Source organism: Calliphora vicina, chromosome 1, assembly GCF_958450345.1.
Source record: "Calliphora vicina chromosome 1, idCalVici1.1, whole genome shotgun sequence".
Classification (NCBI taxonomy): domain Eukaryota; kingdom Metazoa; phylum Arthropoda; class Insecta; order Diptera; family Calliphoridae; genus Calliphora; species Calliphora vicina.
In genome coordinates this window covers 126,596,420-126,613,273 of record NC_088780.1, presented here as the reverse complement: position 1 = coordinate 126,613,273, position 16,854 = coordinate 126,596,420, and the positions used below count along the sequence as shown (strand labels likewise).

The 16,854-nt window shown below is 29.5% G+C and overlaps 1 protein-coding gene across 1 annotated transcript in view; it reads right to left on the bottom strand.

The window, feature by feature from the left end:
* Nucleotides 1-16,854, bottom strand: part of LOC135952597 (uncharacterized) — a 234,651-nt gene that overhangs the window by 91,793 nt on the left and 126,004 nt on the right. The window contains exons 4-5 of the mRNA XM_065502613.1: nt 14,162-14,286; nt 2,491-2,569 (exon numbers count right to left, since the gene is read on the bottom strand). Of these exons, the coding sequence (XP_065358685.1) occupies nt 2,491-2,569; nt 14,162-14,286 (204 nt within the window). The remainder of the gene's footprint in view (nt 1-2,490; nt 2,570-14,161; nt 14,287-16,854) is intronic.

The window sequence follows — 16,854 nt, the reverse complement described above, 5'->3', positions numbered from 1 at the left end:
AATATAATTTCTGTTAAACTGTCGCTGTCAATTGCTGGAGTAGAGTTTTATTAAAGGTTTAAATATTATTTATTCTTTTTAATTTATTCTTAATTGCTAACAAATGTGTAATCAGGCCAACATTACACCAAATATCAATGGAATCTGAGTGACTTTAAAATAGATTGCGAAAATAAGGGGTAAACTTATTATCTGAATATTGTTAGCTTAGATTTAAATTTCTTCTCCCAAAATACTGAAAGAAAATTTTTAATAATTTTTATTTTCGAAAAATAAAAAGAAATAGTAAAGAAAACAAATAGTTCAACCATAACCTACCTAAAGTTCTTTTAAATTATTTATGCTATCAACTCAAAACAATTGGTAATTGTGACATATTGTATTATGGACGAGCTGTCGTTGGTCTTTGATTTTTATGTATATATCGCTCATTTGCTGCAACGTATGTAACTTAACGATGTTGGACACACAAACGACAACTCAGTGCTGCCTATTGACACATAAACGTCTCGAGATTTCACCAGAATCAATTCTTCGTATGGGTAACACAGCTGTTGGTGTTTCAGATAACCTTTTGATTCTAGGTACGAGAATACAGTGTGACGTCCGTCATATATTCGATGTTGCGAAGGAAACTTTTAGGTGCTTGGGTTTCTTGAGACGGTGTCGGACATATTTTCCCCTTCCGATCTTTTTCGTATATACACAAGCTTCATTCGTCCAAAAATGGAATATAATTCCCACATATGGGCCGGAGCTGCAAGGTCAAGTCTACAGCTGCTGGACCGGGTTCAAAGAAGGGCGGTTGATCTTATAGGTGATGAAAATGTTACCCGGTTTATCGATACTTTAGAACATCGTCGTAATGTGGGCAGCTTATCCTTATTTTACAGATATTATCACGGGTGTTGTTCAGTAGACATAAGTAATCTTATACCCAATACGCGCACTTTCATTCGGAATACACGACTATCACACAGATCGCACCAATTTGCTATTAATTTGAGTACCGATCGCACGACACATTATAGGGAAAACTCTTTTTTGGTCGAACCATACATATGTGGAATCTACTACCTGCCAACGTATTTCCGGCGGAATATAATATTTATCAATTCAAGTCAAACGTCAACAAACACTACTCCCTCTTTCCTCCTTCTCACAACTTTATTTCCTAACATCAACACAATGCACTGCATATCCCCTGAGTGTTGGTTATACAAAAAAAAAAAGTAAATGTTAACGCTTTTACTAACATTGTTTGTAAATAACAACAACATTAACTGTGCAGCAGCTTTAAAAGCTCTATGTGACCATTGTGAAAATAGAGCATTATTTTTTTCAATTAGATTATACATGAGACTTTTAGAAGATGACGCTGTGTATATAACATCAACCGTATTACCAGCGTATTTTTAAAATGTGTAATATAAGTGTATATATTAAAGTAAAGCTACTAATTAAATTAATCCTCCAAAAACAAATTTGATCGGCTAAATCTTAAGCATTTATTTGTTAGACAACACAGAACAATTTAATACCTTTGGAGCACCGAAAATCATTAAAGTGATCATATCATTTATTATACAAATTTGAATAAATGTATACCCACCATCAATATGTGACAATAAAATATATTTTATTTTGAAACATTTCTTTGAGGCCAACAACGAATACTCTGTTCGATCGACACAAATAGTAGTCGGACAGGGCAAGGTCTAGACTATAAAGCGGGTGAGGCAAAACTTCAAAACCACTTCATTATAAATACTTTTTAACAAGTTTTGCAAATTATTGCTTCAAATGAATCAGTTGCATTCGGTACAGATTCCATGTAATGGTCTGGCCAGATTTCAGCAGATCATAATACAGAGCATTACCTTAGCACCGTGGATTTTGGGCTTTGATGTCGATTCTTAAAGTATACCGATCGACTTAGAATCACTTTCTGAGTCGATTAAACGATGTCCGTCCGTCCGTCTGGCTGTCCATGTAAACCTTGTGGGCAAAGTACAGGTCGCAATTTTGAAGATATTTCGATACATATAATTTTTTCGGCCCAAGGACGAAGCCTATTGAAACTGACTGAAATCGGTCCATTTAAATAAATTTTTTATATTGTGTATATCTAGAGAAAAGAAGCTTTTAAACCATATACTTATGTTTTATCAATATTGGTGGACAATAACATACTTAAAAGTGTACCACAAAAGAACGTGTGGCCTATTTATATATAAGATATAATATTGGCCAACACTGTAGTTATTGTTAGTCCATTTTATATTTTATATATTCAAAAAATTGAGTTCAACAGTATACATTTTAATAAACTATTAGATAATTAATTATATATTAACTAAAAAGTGAAACTGGATTAATGTATATTCAGAAAAACTCCATCAACATGCTAATAAACCTATTTGAAACAATATGTTTTATAATTTGTAATGTAAGTATATGTATATAAAAGTATTAAAAATTTAAATTTACCTCATTGGCTTCATCAATGCTTTAACCTCATTTTGATATTCAATCATTAGTTTGAGCTGTGTGCCGCCTTCCTTTTGTACTGAAAGTAGATGAAAACATAATAATGCCATTAAAATCATTTCATACATAAATGTGTTTACACCACATCATTGAAATTAAAATATTACAAAAAATAAAAAAAAAAATATCAAAATAAATTTTTTTCTATAATTCAGGTATTACAAGAGTGATGAGAGTAGATTAACTTCATAACGACAAACCTTATGAACAGCGTATTTGTAGAAAATTTCAGCCGGATGGTTCCTTTCGTTTGCGCCCTATCGTGTTTTTAACAGACAGGCAGACGGACGGACGGACATAGCCAAATCATCTGGCTATTTTGTGTAATTAATTTTAATTTTTTTCTAAACATTTTTTAAATGATTGCAGTGCTCTTTTGGTTATGTAGAAATGTTGTCAACTTTAAGAACTTATTTAAATAACAAGAAATCGAATAATTATTTATGGTCTTATTAAATTATTAAAGAAGCAATATTAAATATTAATACACAATATATATTTGATTTGTATTTTTGCGATTTATGTCTATTTCCTTGGTAATGATACCATGGCATTTGTGCGTAAAACGAAAAAGAAAACAATTTAATACATATCGCGTATGTCGGTACTTAAAATTATTACAAAACATTCCTCTGACTAAATTATTTTAGATAATTCAAAAAATTTCGGAATAAGGAAGCCTTTTTGCCGTGAATGTCAAAACTGAAGCAGATGTTTTAATGGCTTTTTTCCAGAATTAAACAAAAATTATTTAAATAATTATTTATTAATAAGAATGGCCGCGCCCCTCGTGGGCTCATGATAACCACATTTAAACGACAACACTTCCTCTTTGCGCCTATGAAATTTAGTTCAAACCGGACTAACTGTTTAGAAGTTACACATTTATTTCCCAATTTTTATATCCTACACCACCATACTGGGGAGGGTATTATGCGTTTGTGCAGATGTTTGTAACGCCCAAAAATATTAGTCTAACACCCACTTTCTGAGTCGATTAAACGATGTCCGTCTGGCTGACTGGCTGGCTGTCCATGTGCGCAGAGTACAGGTCGCAATTTTGATGATATTTCGATAAAATTTGATACATATAACGCCCAAAAATATTAGTCTAATACCCATCATAGCACTCTATACTGATCGACTTAGAATCACTATCTGGTCGATTAAATGATGTGCGTCCGTCCGTCCGTCTGGCTGGCTGTCCATGTAAACCTTGTGGGCAGAGTACAGGTCGCAATTTTGAAGATATTTCGATAAAATTTGGTACATATAATTTTTCGGCCCAACAACGGAGCCTACTGAAACTGGCAGATATCGGTCCATTATTTCACCTAGCCCCCATACAAATGTTCTCCCGAAATTGGACTTTATCAGTCATAAATGTTTATTTATAAAGGCATCATCACAAGTTTTGCTTCAAATAAGTTTAATATATACAAAATTCATGTCACCAAATGTTATTATGATCAGTAAATAATTACACATAGCTCCCATATAAGACCCGCTTCCGAAAATCACTTTAACGTGCATAAATCTCCTAAAAATATTCGTATACACATAAAATTCAACACAAATAACTCTAATGTAGACATAAATAACACAACCCATTTCCGAAAATCACTTTAACGAGCACAAATCTCTTAAAAATGTTGGTCTACACATAAATGATATAATTTCATGCGATCGGTCCATAATTAGTCATAGCTCCCATCATAGCACTCTTCCGAAAATCATTCAGGAAAATAAGTTATTGAAATTTTAAAAGAAAAGTGATTTAGCTCATTTACTTAGTGTAGGGTATTATATGGTCGGGCTTGACCGACCATACTTTCTTAATTGTTTTTCTATACCACTGTGCTTCGTTTTTCAAAAATAAAATAAATAAACATGTGCATTGTCATGTTTTACACATGTGTAGTACAAGTGTACATTATAAACTCTATCTTATTGCACAATAATTCTAAATATTTATTTAGAAAAACATCAGAAAACATTTTGAAAAGTTTAATTGAATTTAATTAGAATTTGGTGGAAATAGTTATAAATAATCATTAAAAGTTGTGAAATTTTAGAATTTTTCCTCTGATTTCAGTAAACATATATTAAAAATGCCAACATGTGAAATATGAACTAAATTAAGCGCTAAATTATACATAACAGCTAAAAGTTAAATACATATATATTTTAAATTTCATCAAAATTTAGAAAAATGTTTACTCAATTATAAAACTTTTGCATGGTTCTTGCTACCCTACGCTCCAACCGACACCAATGCTTCCATTAAGGAAATTCTACGAGAAATACAAACGTCGTTATAAGTTACAAGAATTATTCATTTATTTAGCTTTTGTTAAAAAAAATATAAAAATAAATATTTAGATATAAACCAAATTCATTAACTTACAACAAATATTTGCTTGCAAAATAGTTTCTAACTAGTACAAAAAATATTACATCAAGTTGGGTACTGAATTTGTGTACAAACAATAGTGTGACTTAAAAGAAATGCATATAATGTAAGAAAACATTTTAGAAAACATCTCGAAATATATAAGAATTAAGAATTACAGTAAAGATGAATCAGTTGTAGTATTGTTAAAATTATTTATATTGCTTTCAAAACAGATAAATTTGCTTTGAATAATAATGGTAAAGTTATTTTTGGAAACTACACGAACATACATGTATTTAAATATACATATACATATGTACATTAGGTTGGTCCCCGTTTTTATGGAGGATAAATACGATATAGATGTTCCCAATTACTATAAAAGTTTATTTTATTTGAGGAGAGCATTTCTCAAAATGTTTGTAGTGGGTTGAGTATTGCGGTGAGTTCCCAGTTGGCTACGTCTTCAAGACATATTCAATGATGGGTGCACGACAATGTATATTCGTCGATGACATATGAGGGACAGCCAGAACAAATCGTCAAAGACTTTTTCGAAGAAATGTCGTGAAAAGCATGTACGACTAAAAGAGAGACAATGTCGCTCAGTTTGTCGGCTATACAATAACAATAAAAAGTTCGGCTATAAGTTAACTCAACTTTACGTCAAGTTTCAAGACACTGTAGCTCATTTTGTCATCAATTGTCTTTGATATAAGACATATCTTACATAAATCTTCAAAGACAATGTCGTCTACGACGATTTTTCCTACTGGGCTGGAACAAAGGATAAAAGAGTTTTTTTTTAAAGATTTTTATGATATATTTTCATATTTCTTGTATAAGAAACATATTAAATATTGGCATCATTTGAAGGTTCTTTGAGAGACGCTTTCAATGCTGTATCGGACATTTTTGTATAAATTCAAAAATATCCGAACTTTTTACATTTTGATAAAAATTTTAGGTTTTTTGAATTTTAACAAGCGGGTGAATTATAAAGTGTTATTTATCAATGTAAAGCTTACTTTGGTATCCATATGTGATCGTCTTGAACATAAAATTAACATTAATCAGGAAGAAAATAGTTTTCGAAAAATTCAAAAAAAATATGTCGAATTTCGAAAACATACAGTGACGGACATTACAATAGAATCACTACCAATATTTCATTTAAAACCAGGAGCAATCATAAGGATTGGTGTGGACCAGAAAATATAAAAACGTGGCAAAATGTGTTGTGGACGGACGAAACGACCATTAATTTAATTGGTAGTGATGATAAGACATGGGTTAGACGTCCAAAAAATGGCAAAAACCAAAAACGTTTAAACATGGTTGGGGAAATATTATTATATGGGGATGCTTTTTTTGGTATTGCGTTGGTCCAATTTATTGGATTAAAGAAAATATGGATAAGCACTTGTATGTAAATATTTTGGAGAATGTTATAAAGCCACATACAGAATGGAATATGCCCTTAAAATGGCTCTTCCAGCTAGATAATGACCCAAAGCACACGTCAGGTCTTGCCAAAAAATGGTTTTTATATAACAAAATTCATGTTATGGAATGGCCGTCTCAATACAGACTTAAATCCTATGGAAAATAGTAAAAGACGAACTCGGACCTGAAAAATTGAAAAACAAGGCAGAACTTTGGCAAAAAATTCAGGAAATATGGTATGCAATTTCCCTATCTACATGCGAAAGTTATTAGAAATAATTGATATGTAACAAAATATTAAGAAAATAACGAATTCTTATGATGATTTTTTATTTTTAATCATTTTAAGAATGATTGATTCTATTTGAATGTCGCATATTTTATTTAGTCTTTTATATTTGACATCGTTTTTAACATAAGAATGTGTTATTTTTTTATTTTATTTTTTTCTATTTATTGTTTACGTTATGAGCATTAATATATAATGAACAAATTTTAAATTTTGTAGTTTTACCGCTTTAATCGAATTCATATGTAGTGATTCTATTGTATTGTCCGTCACTGTATATGAGTTTTATGGGGTTTTAATTTAGATAAATTATTTTACAAATTTAAAAAAACATAAAATTTAAAAAAAATTACAATAGTTTGAATATATTTATTGACATATAATGAAGGTAAGTAAAAACCGAGCACCTATTGGTTCTAGAAAAATTCTATTTAAATAACTAATTTACTAATTTGAAAAACTAAAGAAATCTATTTAAAATAATTGTTTATAAAATGATTTTTCATTCATAATCCTTTACCAGTTAAACTGCTTTCAGTCCTTATACATCTACCTATATAATTTATAAAACACCATACTAACACAAATATACAATTTATATTTATAAAAAAAACACATAAAATTATAATATTACCAAACAAGGTTAAATTTACAACTTATACTTAGTGTAGATTATACAAACAAACATTAGAATGGTTCCAAAAATAAGTTGTCCAAAAGTGTTTTCCCAACTTAAACTAGTAAGAATGTATAGTCGGTCAAGCCCGATCATATAATATCCCAGCATGATTTATGTGTATATAAACTTATTTAAATAAAATTGTATCTCGATGTTAATACTTGGAAAATATTTGCACATGTTAAAGTGGTTTCCGGAAGAGGGCCTTATAAATAATTTTTTAATTTTTCAACTTTTTTGTGTTCAATTTTAATTAGATACCAGCATTTTTAAGACATCTATGCTCGTTTAAATGATTTGCGGAAGTGGGCCTTATATAAAAATTTAAAGTCTGGAGTGAAAGCTATAGTTTATGTATGACTTAAAACACATCAGGTCCAAAGCTTTCCTGTTTGGAAAACTACAAGGAGTGTTGAGACCAAAAAATAGGCAATGAAAAGAGGTTTTATATAATGATACTCCTGCTACATAATGGACAACGAAATGTATAAATTGCTAAATTTTCCGAAAGCACAAGGTCTCAATGATTTTATATTGCTGATGCTCAATAAAACATTAAAGAAAATTTCGAACTCAAGAAAAAACTGCAAAATTTTCGTAAAAAAAAAACAAAAGAAATAGCTTTGTTTATAGGACCATTTTATATCAAAGTATAATTTTGATGGAAAATAACACTATGTGTAATTTTTTGAGTCATGGAAATATAACCATATAGGTCAACACTACGTGATAAAAAAAAGACCCGTGTCTCCCAGTTTTGCCAAAGTCATACTTCTTTATGGTATCATTTATGCAAAAAAGTGATAATTTTCTCAGGCTCATATCTTGCAAACTGTTCGGAACTTTGATTTACTCTCTGAGGCAAAGTTGTAGCCCTTGTCATAAAGAACAAAAATTGTGAACATATAAAATCAAAAAAACTTCATCTTCAAGATCAAAATCGCAAAAAACTTAAAAACGAAATAAATTTTGATATACATTTTTTAAAGCTGCCTAAAAGTATGCTTAAGTTTATAATAATTATATAGTTTGTGGCCCAAAACACTTAATTTCTTTAGTTTTTTTCTTACTAACTTATATTAACGGTATTAAGAATTATTCCTAGGAAGTTCATATGTTCTAGACAGTTGTTTATCTTAGGTACATTTTTGTAGTTTATAGTTTCCTTGAATTTTGAACGGTTTGCTACATATTATTGAACTGAACAGGGGAAAAAAGGTAAACAAAATCGAATTTTTTAAAGTTTTTTGCTATTTTGATGATAAAGTTTTTTTTTGATTTCAATTTATTGACACTGTCATTCTTAATATAAAAAAATTCATAAGATCCTAAATTTCAAACTACTGATTAAATTACACTATACAACAAAATCAAATTTTTTCCAAAATTACAAGGTCCGACCAATAAATTTTGATAGAGGAGACAAAAAAAGACACGTGTATCGGCATTTTGAAAGTTTGCATCTGAATTTCATTTGAGGAGGGGTTAAAGTTTCCCAACTCCAGCAAATTCTTATTGTTAATCGGCATAAGAAACCATGTGATCCTTACATTTTAGGTTTAAAATGTGTTCAGAAAATTTATGTAAAACTAGGATCGCCTGGTGGCCGAAATTCGACCACTTTTAAAACGCTTTTTACCACTTTTATGAAAAGAATTTTTAAATATTTTTTTATATTGTGCACATCTAGAGAAAATAAGCTTTTAAACCATATATGTTTCATGAATATTGGTGGACAATAAGATACTTAAAAGTGTACCACAAAAAAACGTGTGGCCTATTTATATATAAGATGTTACAGAGAAAATTTTTGTAGAATATGTTAACCTTCTAAATCCTCAAGACATGGGTTTTTTTTGTCCTTCTTTTAAGAAAGTGCAAAACATATGTACCATTAAAACAGGGATTTAAGGGGTTAAAATGTTCCGCAAAAATATTATCTGTGAAATTTAACTATAAGTCCCTGAATACTCCAAAACGGAAAATTCAACCAGAAAGTCAGAAATAAGACACAACAAAAGAGAGCCTGGGGTTAATTTTGCATTTATTAAGAATTTTATTTTAAAGTACCACAAAAATTTAGCATGAAAAAAAATCTTTCAAATTTAACTATAATTACTAATATCTCTATTATTTTACCTTCGATAGAAAATTTGGATAGGAAGAATTCATTAATTGCATTTTTTTCAGCTCTGGAAATACACTATGTGACTAGAATATGATTTTTTGGGTGTAAAATTATTAGAAATTGTAAATGTAACTAAGCAATTATTGAAAGGTTTCAAATTGAAAATATTACTTTTTATTATCGATTGAAACATTTTATTTAATAAAAAAAGGCTTGAATCATTCAAGAAAGCACTAAAAAGCACCGCGCACTGTCTCAATATTTTATAGCGTCGATGTAATAACAAATCACTCAAAACAGTGCTATTACCTCTGAGTTAACAATTCTGCTACTTTGACCCAAAACTCAAAACATGAAATAAAATATGCAAACTCTAAAATTAATCTGATTTTTCATAAATTTTCTGACAGACAACAGTTTTAAGGATATAAAAGCCATTATAAGAGCCACCCTATTGTACAAAAATAAATGTATTGCTGTGAGTTTGTATTGTAAAACAAAACTGTACAGAAAATTCCATCTAACTACAAATACACTACCAGAAATTCATGTATGTATTCCTGTTCACAACAAAAGAACAAAGTTTTTTATTTATTTTTTTTTATCTTATAGTTTCTACTGCTTTTTTTTATCATGTGTATGAAAAATTATGCATGTAAATCATAACTTTACAAAACATAAACAAGTAAATAAAAAGCTAAAAAACCAAAAAAAATATATATGAATAAAAATAAAAGTTATACAAACATAAAAATATACTTAAAAAGATTTGTTGTGGTGGTATATGAAAAAGTTTTTTACTTCAGCATACATCTACATTAAAATGTGTGCGTAAAGTAATTTTTGTTGTGTAAAGTTATTATTTAAATGATAGTTTTATATGTGTTGGTAAACTGCATACCTGAGTGTGTAAGTTGTTTTGTTTGTGTTGCGAGTCCTTTAATTAAAACACAAAAGTATCTTTAGCTTTATGACAATATAGTATGTATTTGTAACGAAATTTGCAAGAAAAGGTGCCATAATAACAATAATAATTTTGCAAAGCTTGGTGTATAGTGAAACCAAAGAAAATGTTTTGAAGATATGTTTGTTTTTAAAGTAAACAGAAAACATCAATAAAGAAATTAAGTTGTTAAAAAAACGATTAAATAAAATAAGATATTAATTACATAACATCAGCTTAATATAGAAAGGCCCTAACTAGTGATTTTTTTTTTTTTTTGGAAGCCCAGATTTCTAGAAACAAGCCAAAACAATCTCGACTTTAAAATAAACACGAGTTAGGGATTATGTATATTAAGGTAACGATATATATTTAGAAAATGTTAATAAACATAAGCATGTGGCATTTCATTACATATGGAAATTTTGAGATGCGTTTCTATATCTAATTTGCACATAGTTTGCCTCTGATCTCACACAACGATTAACCATTACTTTGTATGTAGGTTAAGAACACTGTCCAACAAATTGTGACTTTTTGATTGGAACAGAATAGCGACCCTACAATTCTGAAAGGGCATGTTGAATAGATAATTTTTGTAGAATAAACTTTTAGACCAGCTGGTGTGAAAAAATAAATAAATAAACATAAAAATTTCTTTAACTAAAAGAGCTAAGTTACATTTGTATGCATGTTTTTTTGAAAATCTCTTTAAGGACTATTTATATTTTATATTTCAGCTCATGGGGATCATACATGGATTTTTGGAGATATTTTTAAAAAATGTGAGACCTGAGATGGCGTGTAATTTTTCGTAAAGGGCTTTATTTACAACTTTTGTAGCTTTGGTGGCCCCCACTAAAATTTTTCGGCGAAAATTTTTCAATAATAGTTTAATCTTAAAATGTCCTTTTTGAAAGGACTTTTTTGGTTTTCTCGAAAAGAGGGACAAACTGACCCCTAAAGAGAAGAGATAGAGGGTTAAGATCTTCCACAAAAATTAGCTCCTATAATTCCATAATATAACTCTGATAATTAGTATTCTCTCAGATATTAACTTAGAACATTTTTTTCAGTTAGTATAATGCTACCTTCGACCAAAAAAAAAAAAATGCAGACCTGCTGGACTATAAGTTTATTCTACAAAAATTATCTACTCAACATGCCCTTTTAGAATTATAGGGTCGCTATTCTGTTCCAAAAATGCTGTTGGACAGAGTAATTACAATTTTGTATTTTAAGCACAAAACCGAACTACACTGAGTACGGGCAAATCACTATTCTATTAAATTTTCAATAATTTTATTTTTAAGTGGGCCTTTTATAGGAGCCACGTCCATTTATGGAACGATCGCCATGAAATTTGGTCGCGTGATTTCTTTCTATATTGGCCTTATGCGCGTTAAAGTTTAAAAAACTTGTTTGTGAAAAAGATTGTATAGATATCTGTATAAGTCAAGCAAGCATTAATGGGGGCTAGATGAAATAATATACCAATTTTTACTAGTTTCAATTGGTTTCGTCCTTGGGCCGAAAATAATACACGAGCCAAATTGTATAGAAATAACTTTGAAATTACGGCCTATAATTAGAACAGTCAGCAAGCCAGCTAGCCGGATGGACAACTCTAAATCGATTTAGAACATGAAAGTGAATCTATCGGTATACTTTAAGGTGAATGTTAGACTACTATCTCCATACTATGGTGGTGTAGCCATTTTTAAGGACTGAGATCGAAAAAACCTTAACACACTTTTTTCATTAAAATTTTTAACCCAAGTTTTATTTGATTTTTTATCAAGTTACCTTTGTAAAGCATGTCAGTTATTATGTTTAGTGTCAATTATGTTCATTTGTTGTTAATCTGATTAAAATGAGTGACGAGAAAAAAGTGCGTACCTAATAAAATTATTAAATATTTTCAACAAAATCCAACTTGGTCCTACAAAATGTTGATCAAACAATCAAAGGTCTGCCGTCAAACTGATTCCAATGTTATAAACAGTATCGGGAGAAATGGTCCACATGATATTTCTAAAGCCACTAACTAAGAAGCATTTTCGAAAGAGCTCCCAACACATACGGTAGGAAAGCAGTTCGGTTAGCTCAGTACTCGAACTATTTGGTAGGAATAGTTAAAGCCAATGCTGGTTTAAAAACATAAAGGCCAAAGACAGAGCACGGAAATTAAAATCAAATTTAATAAAAAAAAAATAATATATCTACTGCATAATGGCTGATGAAACGCATGTTCTGGTTCTAGGGAATGTTGTAGAAAATTTTAGGACCCAAAAGCAGAAAATTTTCCCAAAAAGTTCTTGGTATGGCAAGCAATATGCAGTTGCGGCAAAAGAAGCCAAACATTTGTTCATGTAAATACCGAAATTTACATCAAGGTATGTTTACAAAAGAGGATGCTTCCATTCATAAGACTTCTTAATGTGTGCACTTATTTTTGGCCTGATTTGGCATCCTGTCACTATGGTAAGAAAGGGGTTGGGTGGTACAAGAACAATAATGTGGTATTTTTACCAAGAGAAGCAAATACTCCAAACTACCTGGGGCTATAGCCAGTGCCATAGCTCCAGAGAATTGAAGAGCTCCAAAAGAGAATTGAAGAGCACAAAAAAGGTGTCCAAAAGTGTGGTAGATTTTAAACGGAGATGGACTACCTGTTGGAATAAAGTGATATAAAGCTCAATAAAAACCTTAATGGAAGGGTTTTCAAAAATGGTTCATAAATTCATTACTATTGATTAGAGCTATATAAATAATATTTTTGGTAAATTATAATAATAATTTCAATAAAAAAAAAAAATAAAACAAAACTGTAGGTTTAGTGGATTATTTTTTATTAACATTTATAAAGATCTTTTCGATCTCACTGCTTAGATTTAAACACTCAATATCTACGCTGTGTTCCTCAATGAACTGCGATGTACAATTTTAAATATTCAGATATTGTGAAATAGACGCAAGAATTTTAAAATGTTTTTAGAAATTCTTCATTTTAACTCTCCGAAATTAATATTTTCAATTAGTAAAAATATATCTGATGATTCTATTATATTAAATTCTGTTATAAACTCCTACTTATATATTTTATGAAATGTTGACAATGCTTTAAAACTTCTAAAGTATTTCGTAGTTTAAAGCTTATTTTATGAAAGCAATTATGTTTTATTATATTCAAGGTGTCAGCATGTAGTCAAACTAAAAATATTCTATTAAAACTGAACAATTTCCAAAAACTGGTTGTACTTCAGTCTTTCGTTAATTTTCAAATACGTATGTTACAATTCCCCATATCACATCTTGGTAACATTTAATATGTTTTATTTCCGAGTTGCTAATTTCCCGAAAATTTTCCTTTCCCGCGAAATATTTGAAAAATCTGTTCAATTCCGGGAAATTTTTAAAATTAATTATGACAAAAACCAGTTAAAGTTTCCAAATAATGATTCAATAAGGAACTAGTTCTATAAAGAATGAGTTCTCAAAGGTAAAATCATTCCATTGATAACTAATTCTTTATAGGATTAATTCGTTATTGCATAATTCAAATTTTCTTTTGAAATACAAATAAAAATAGTGAATGGTTAGGAGATGATATTCTATTTGATTTCGAAAATGGAATTGAGAATTATTTCTTTTGAAAATTTGATTTGTGAACATTAAACACTATTTAAAATTGTTTTAAAATTTTTTGGAGTCATTGTTTTTAAACTTACCAACATGTTTGATGGGTAATTTATGCATATCTTCGAGTAAAGCATCGACCAATGTGTCATTTTCACTATACAGTTCGTGTTTTGAGATTCTTAATTGGAATTTTTCTAAGTTTGTTGCATTTTTGCTGTAATGAAAAATAAAGAAAAAAAAAATTGTTTGATATATCATCAGTATTAAATGTTTATTAATAAAAGAGCTATTTTTTATTAAATTTTGTTTATGTTTATTTCTGGAAAATATTTTTACTTCAGCACACATCTTAAAATGTGTTGAAGTTTGTTAAGTAACGTAATTCAAATGATAGTTTTGTATGTTTTGGTAAACTGCATACATGTATGTGTAAATTGTTTAGTTTGTGTTGCGAGTCCTTTAATTACACGCAGAGAAAAAATATAGTTGTGCATGTTTACTGTAACCATTTAAATAGTGTTACAAGTTTTTTAACAATATTATAGTAATACTAACTATTTATATGATTGTTGTAACCATAATATGGTTAATTTAAGATTCACGTGATTGTATCTACCATATATGTATATGGTTACAGTAAACAAATATATGTTTGTGACAACCATTTATATGATGAAGGACTTACCATATTATGTTGCACTCGGCTTATGGGTATCATAATCTGACAACAACATATTATGATAAAATTATTCATCATAAATATGGTTGTCACAAACATATACTTATTTACTGTAACCATATATATGGTTGATACAATCATGTGAATCTTAAATTAACCATATTATGGTTACAACAATCATATAAATAGTTACTATTACTATAATATTGTTAAAAAACTTATAACACTATTTAAATGGTTACAGTAAACATGCACAACTATATTTTGTCTGTGCGTGTATAACAAAAATGTATATAATACTTAATGTCAATATATTTATAACGAAATTTTCAAGAAAATGTGCCATAATAACAATAATTTTGCAAAACTTGGTTATACTGAAACTAAAGAAACAGTTTTGAAGATATTTTTGCTTTTAAAGTAAACAGAAAACATCAATAAAGAAATTGTGTCATTAAAAAATTATTAAAGATGTTAATAAACATAAAGGATTTTGATTAATTTCTTTAGATATATATGCACATTGTTAGATAGATGCAATTCCATATGTAATTTTCACATATTTTGTCTCTTAATTTTATAAATTTTTATTAATGTTCAAGCATTTTTATAATATATAAATAATACATAACATTCGGTTTAAATTTGTGTTTGTAGACGCTCATTTGATCACCATAATAAAAATGTTGATGGCGTATAATTAATATTTAATTCTGTCTGGAGTTAATCTTAGTCATACGTATACGAAATACATACTAAAATATTTGCATTAGGGATGTCCTTAAAAGAATAACTTATGCGACTGATGTGGTAGTGTAACAGACAATAACAAAAATAAAAATGGGATTCCCCCGTTATTATACAATTATCTTCTTTTACGTTTACAGTACTACTTCTTACTACGTTTTCATGTGTAAGTTAGTGTGAGGAAAGCGACGTTGTGAGCAGAAAAGTGTCTAATAGACCACCACGTCATTATTTAAGTAGCTGTCTGAGAAACAACCACCTCATTATTATCGTTATATATTTGTAGTGTCTCCTAAACAATACGTCAGTAAAATTGTTTCCATATTTTATATTTCTTATTAGTTTTGTGTTGATGAATCTCTCAAACACAAATCAAATGCCTACTGTTCCATGATAATATCATCTGGAACTTTTAAAACCCGTAAAGAGCAAATTCAACAGTTATTGGAGGAAGAGAGCGAGCATAAGTTCAGCCAGAAACTGAACTTTTAGATGACGACAAAATTTCAAATTATGAAGCGAATCATTCCAGAGCTCATTGAAAATTGTTTGGCTTTTTCATTAAAATTACATATTTTTAGACACTTTAAATCGTACACCACCATAGTGTGGAGGATATAAGGCAATTGTGCTGATGTTCGCCCAAAAATATTGGAATCACTTTCTGAGTCGACTAAACGATGTCCGTTTTGCTGGCTGTCCATGTAAACCTTATGCGCAATGTACAGGTCGCAATTTTGAAGATATTTCGATAAAATTTTGAACATAAATTTATTTCAGCCCATGGACGAAGCCTACTGAAACTGGTAGAAATTGGTCCATTATTTCATCTAGCCCCCATACAAATTTCCTCTCGAAATTGGACTTTATCGGTCATAACTGTTTAATTTATATATGTACCTACACAAATTTCGCTCCAAATAAGTTTTATATATACAAAATTCATCATTCAATTCATAGAGACCCGCTTCCGAAAATCACTTTAGCGTAGATAAATCTCTTAAAAATGTTGGTATACACACAAGTTCACCATAAATAACATTCATATAGACATAAATCACACGACCTAATTTCATGGTGATCGGTCCATAATTGGTCATAGCTCCCATATAAGGCCCACTTCCAAAAATCACTCACGAATATAAATTATTATCACGAATATAAATTATTATTATTATCTACACAAATTGCACTCCAAATAAGTTTATATATACGGACATAATGTCAACTAATTTGATATTGATCGGCCCATAATTAGTCATAGCTCACATATAAGGTCAGCTTTCGAAAATCACTTTAATGAGCATAAACCTCTTAAAAATGTTGGAAATTTCATGAGTTAGTGATTTTTAGTGA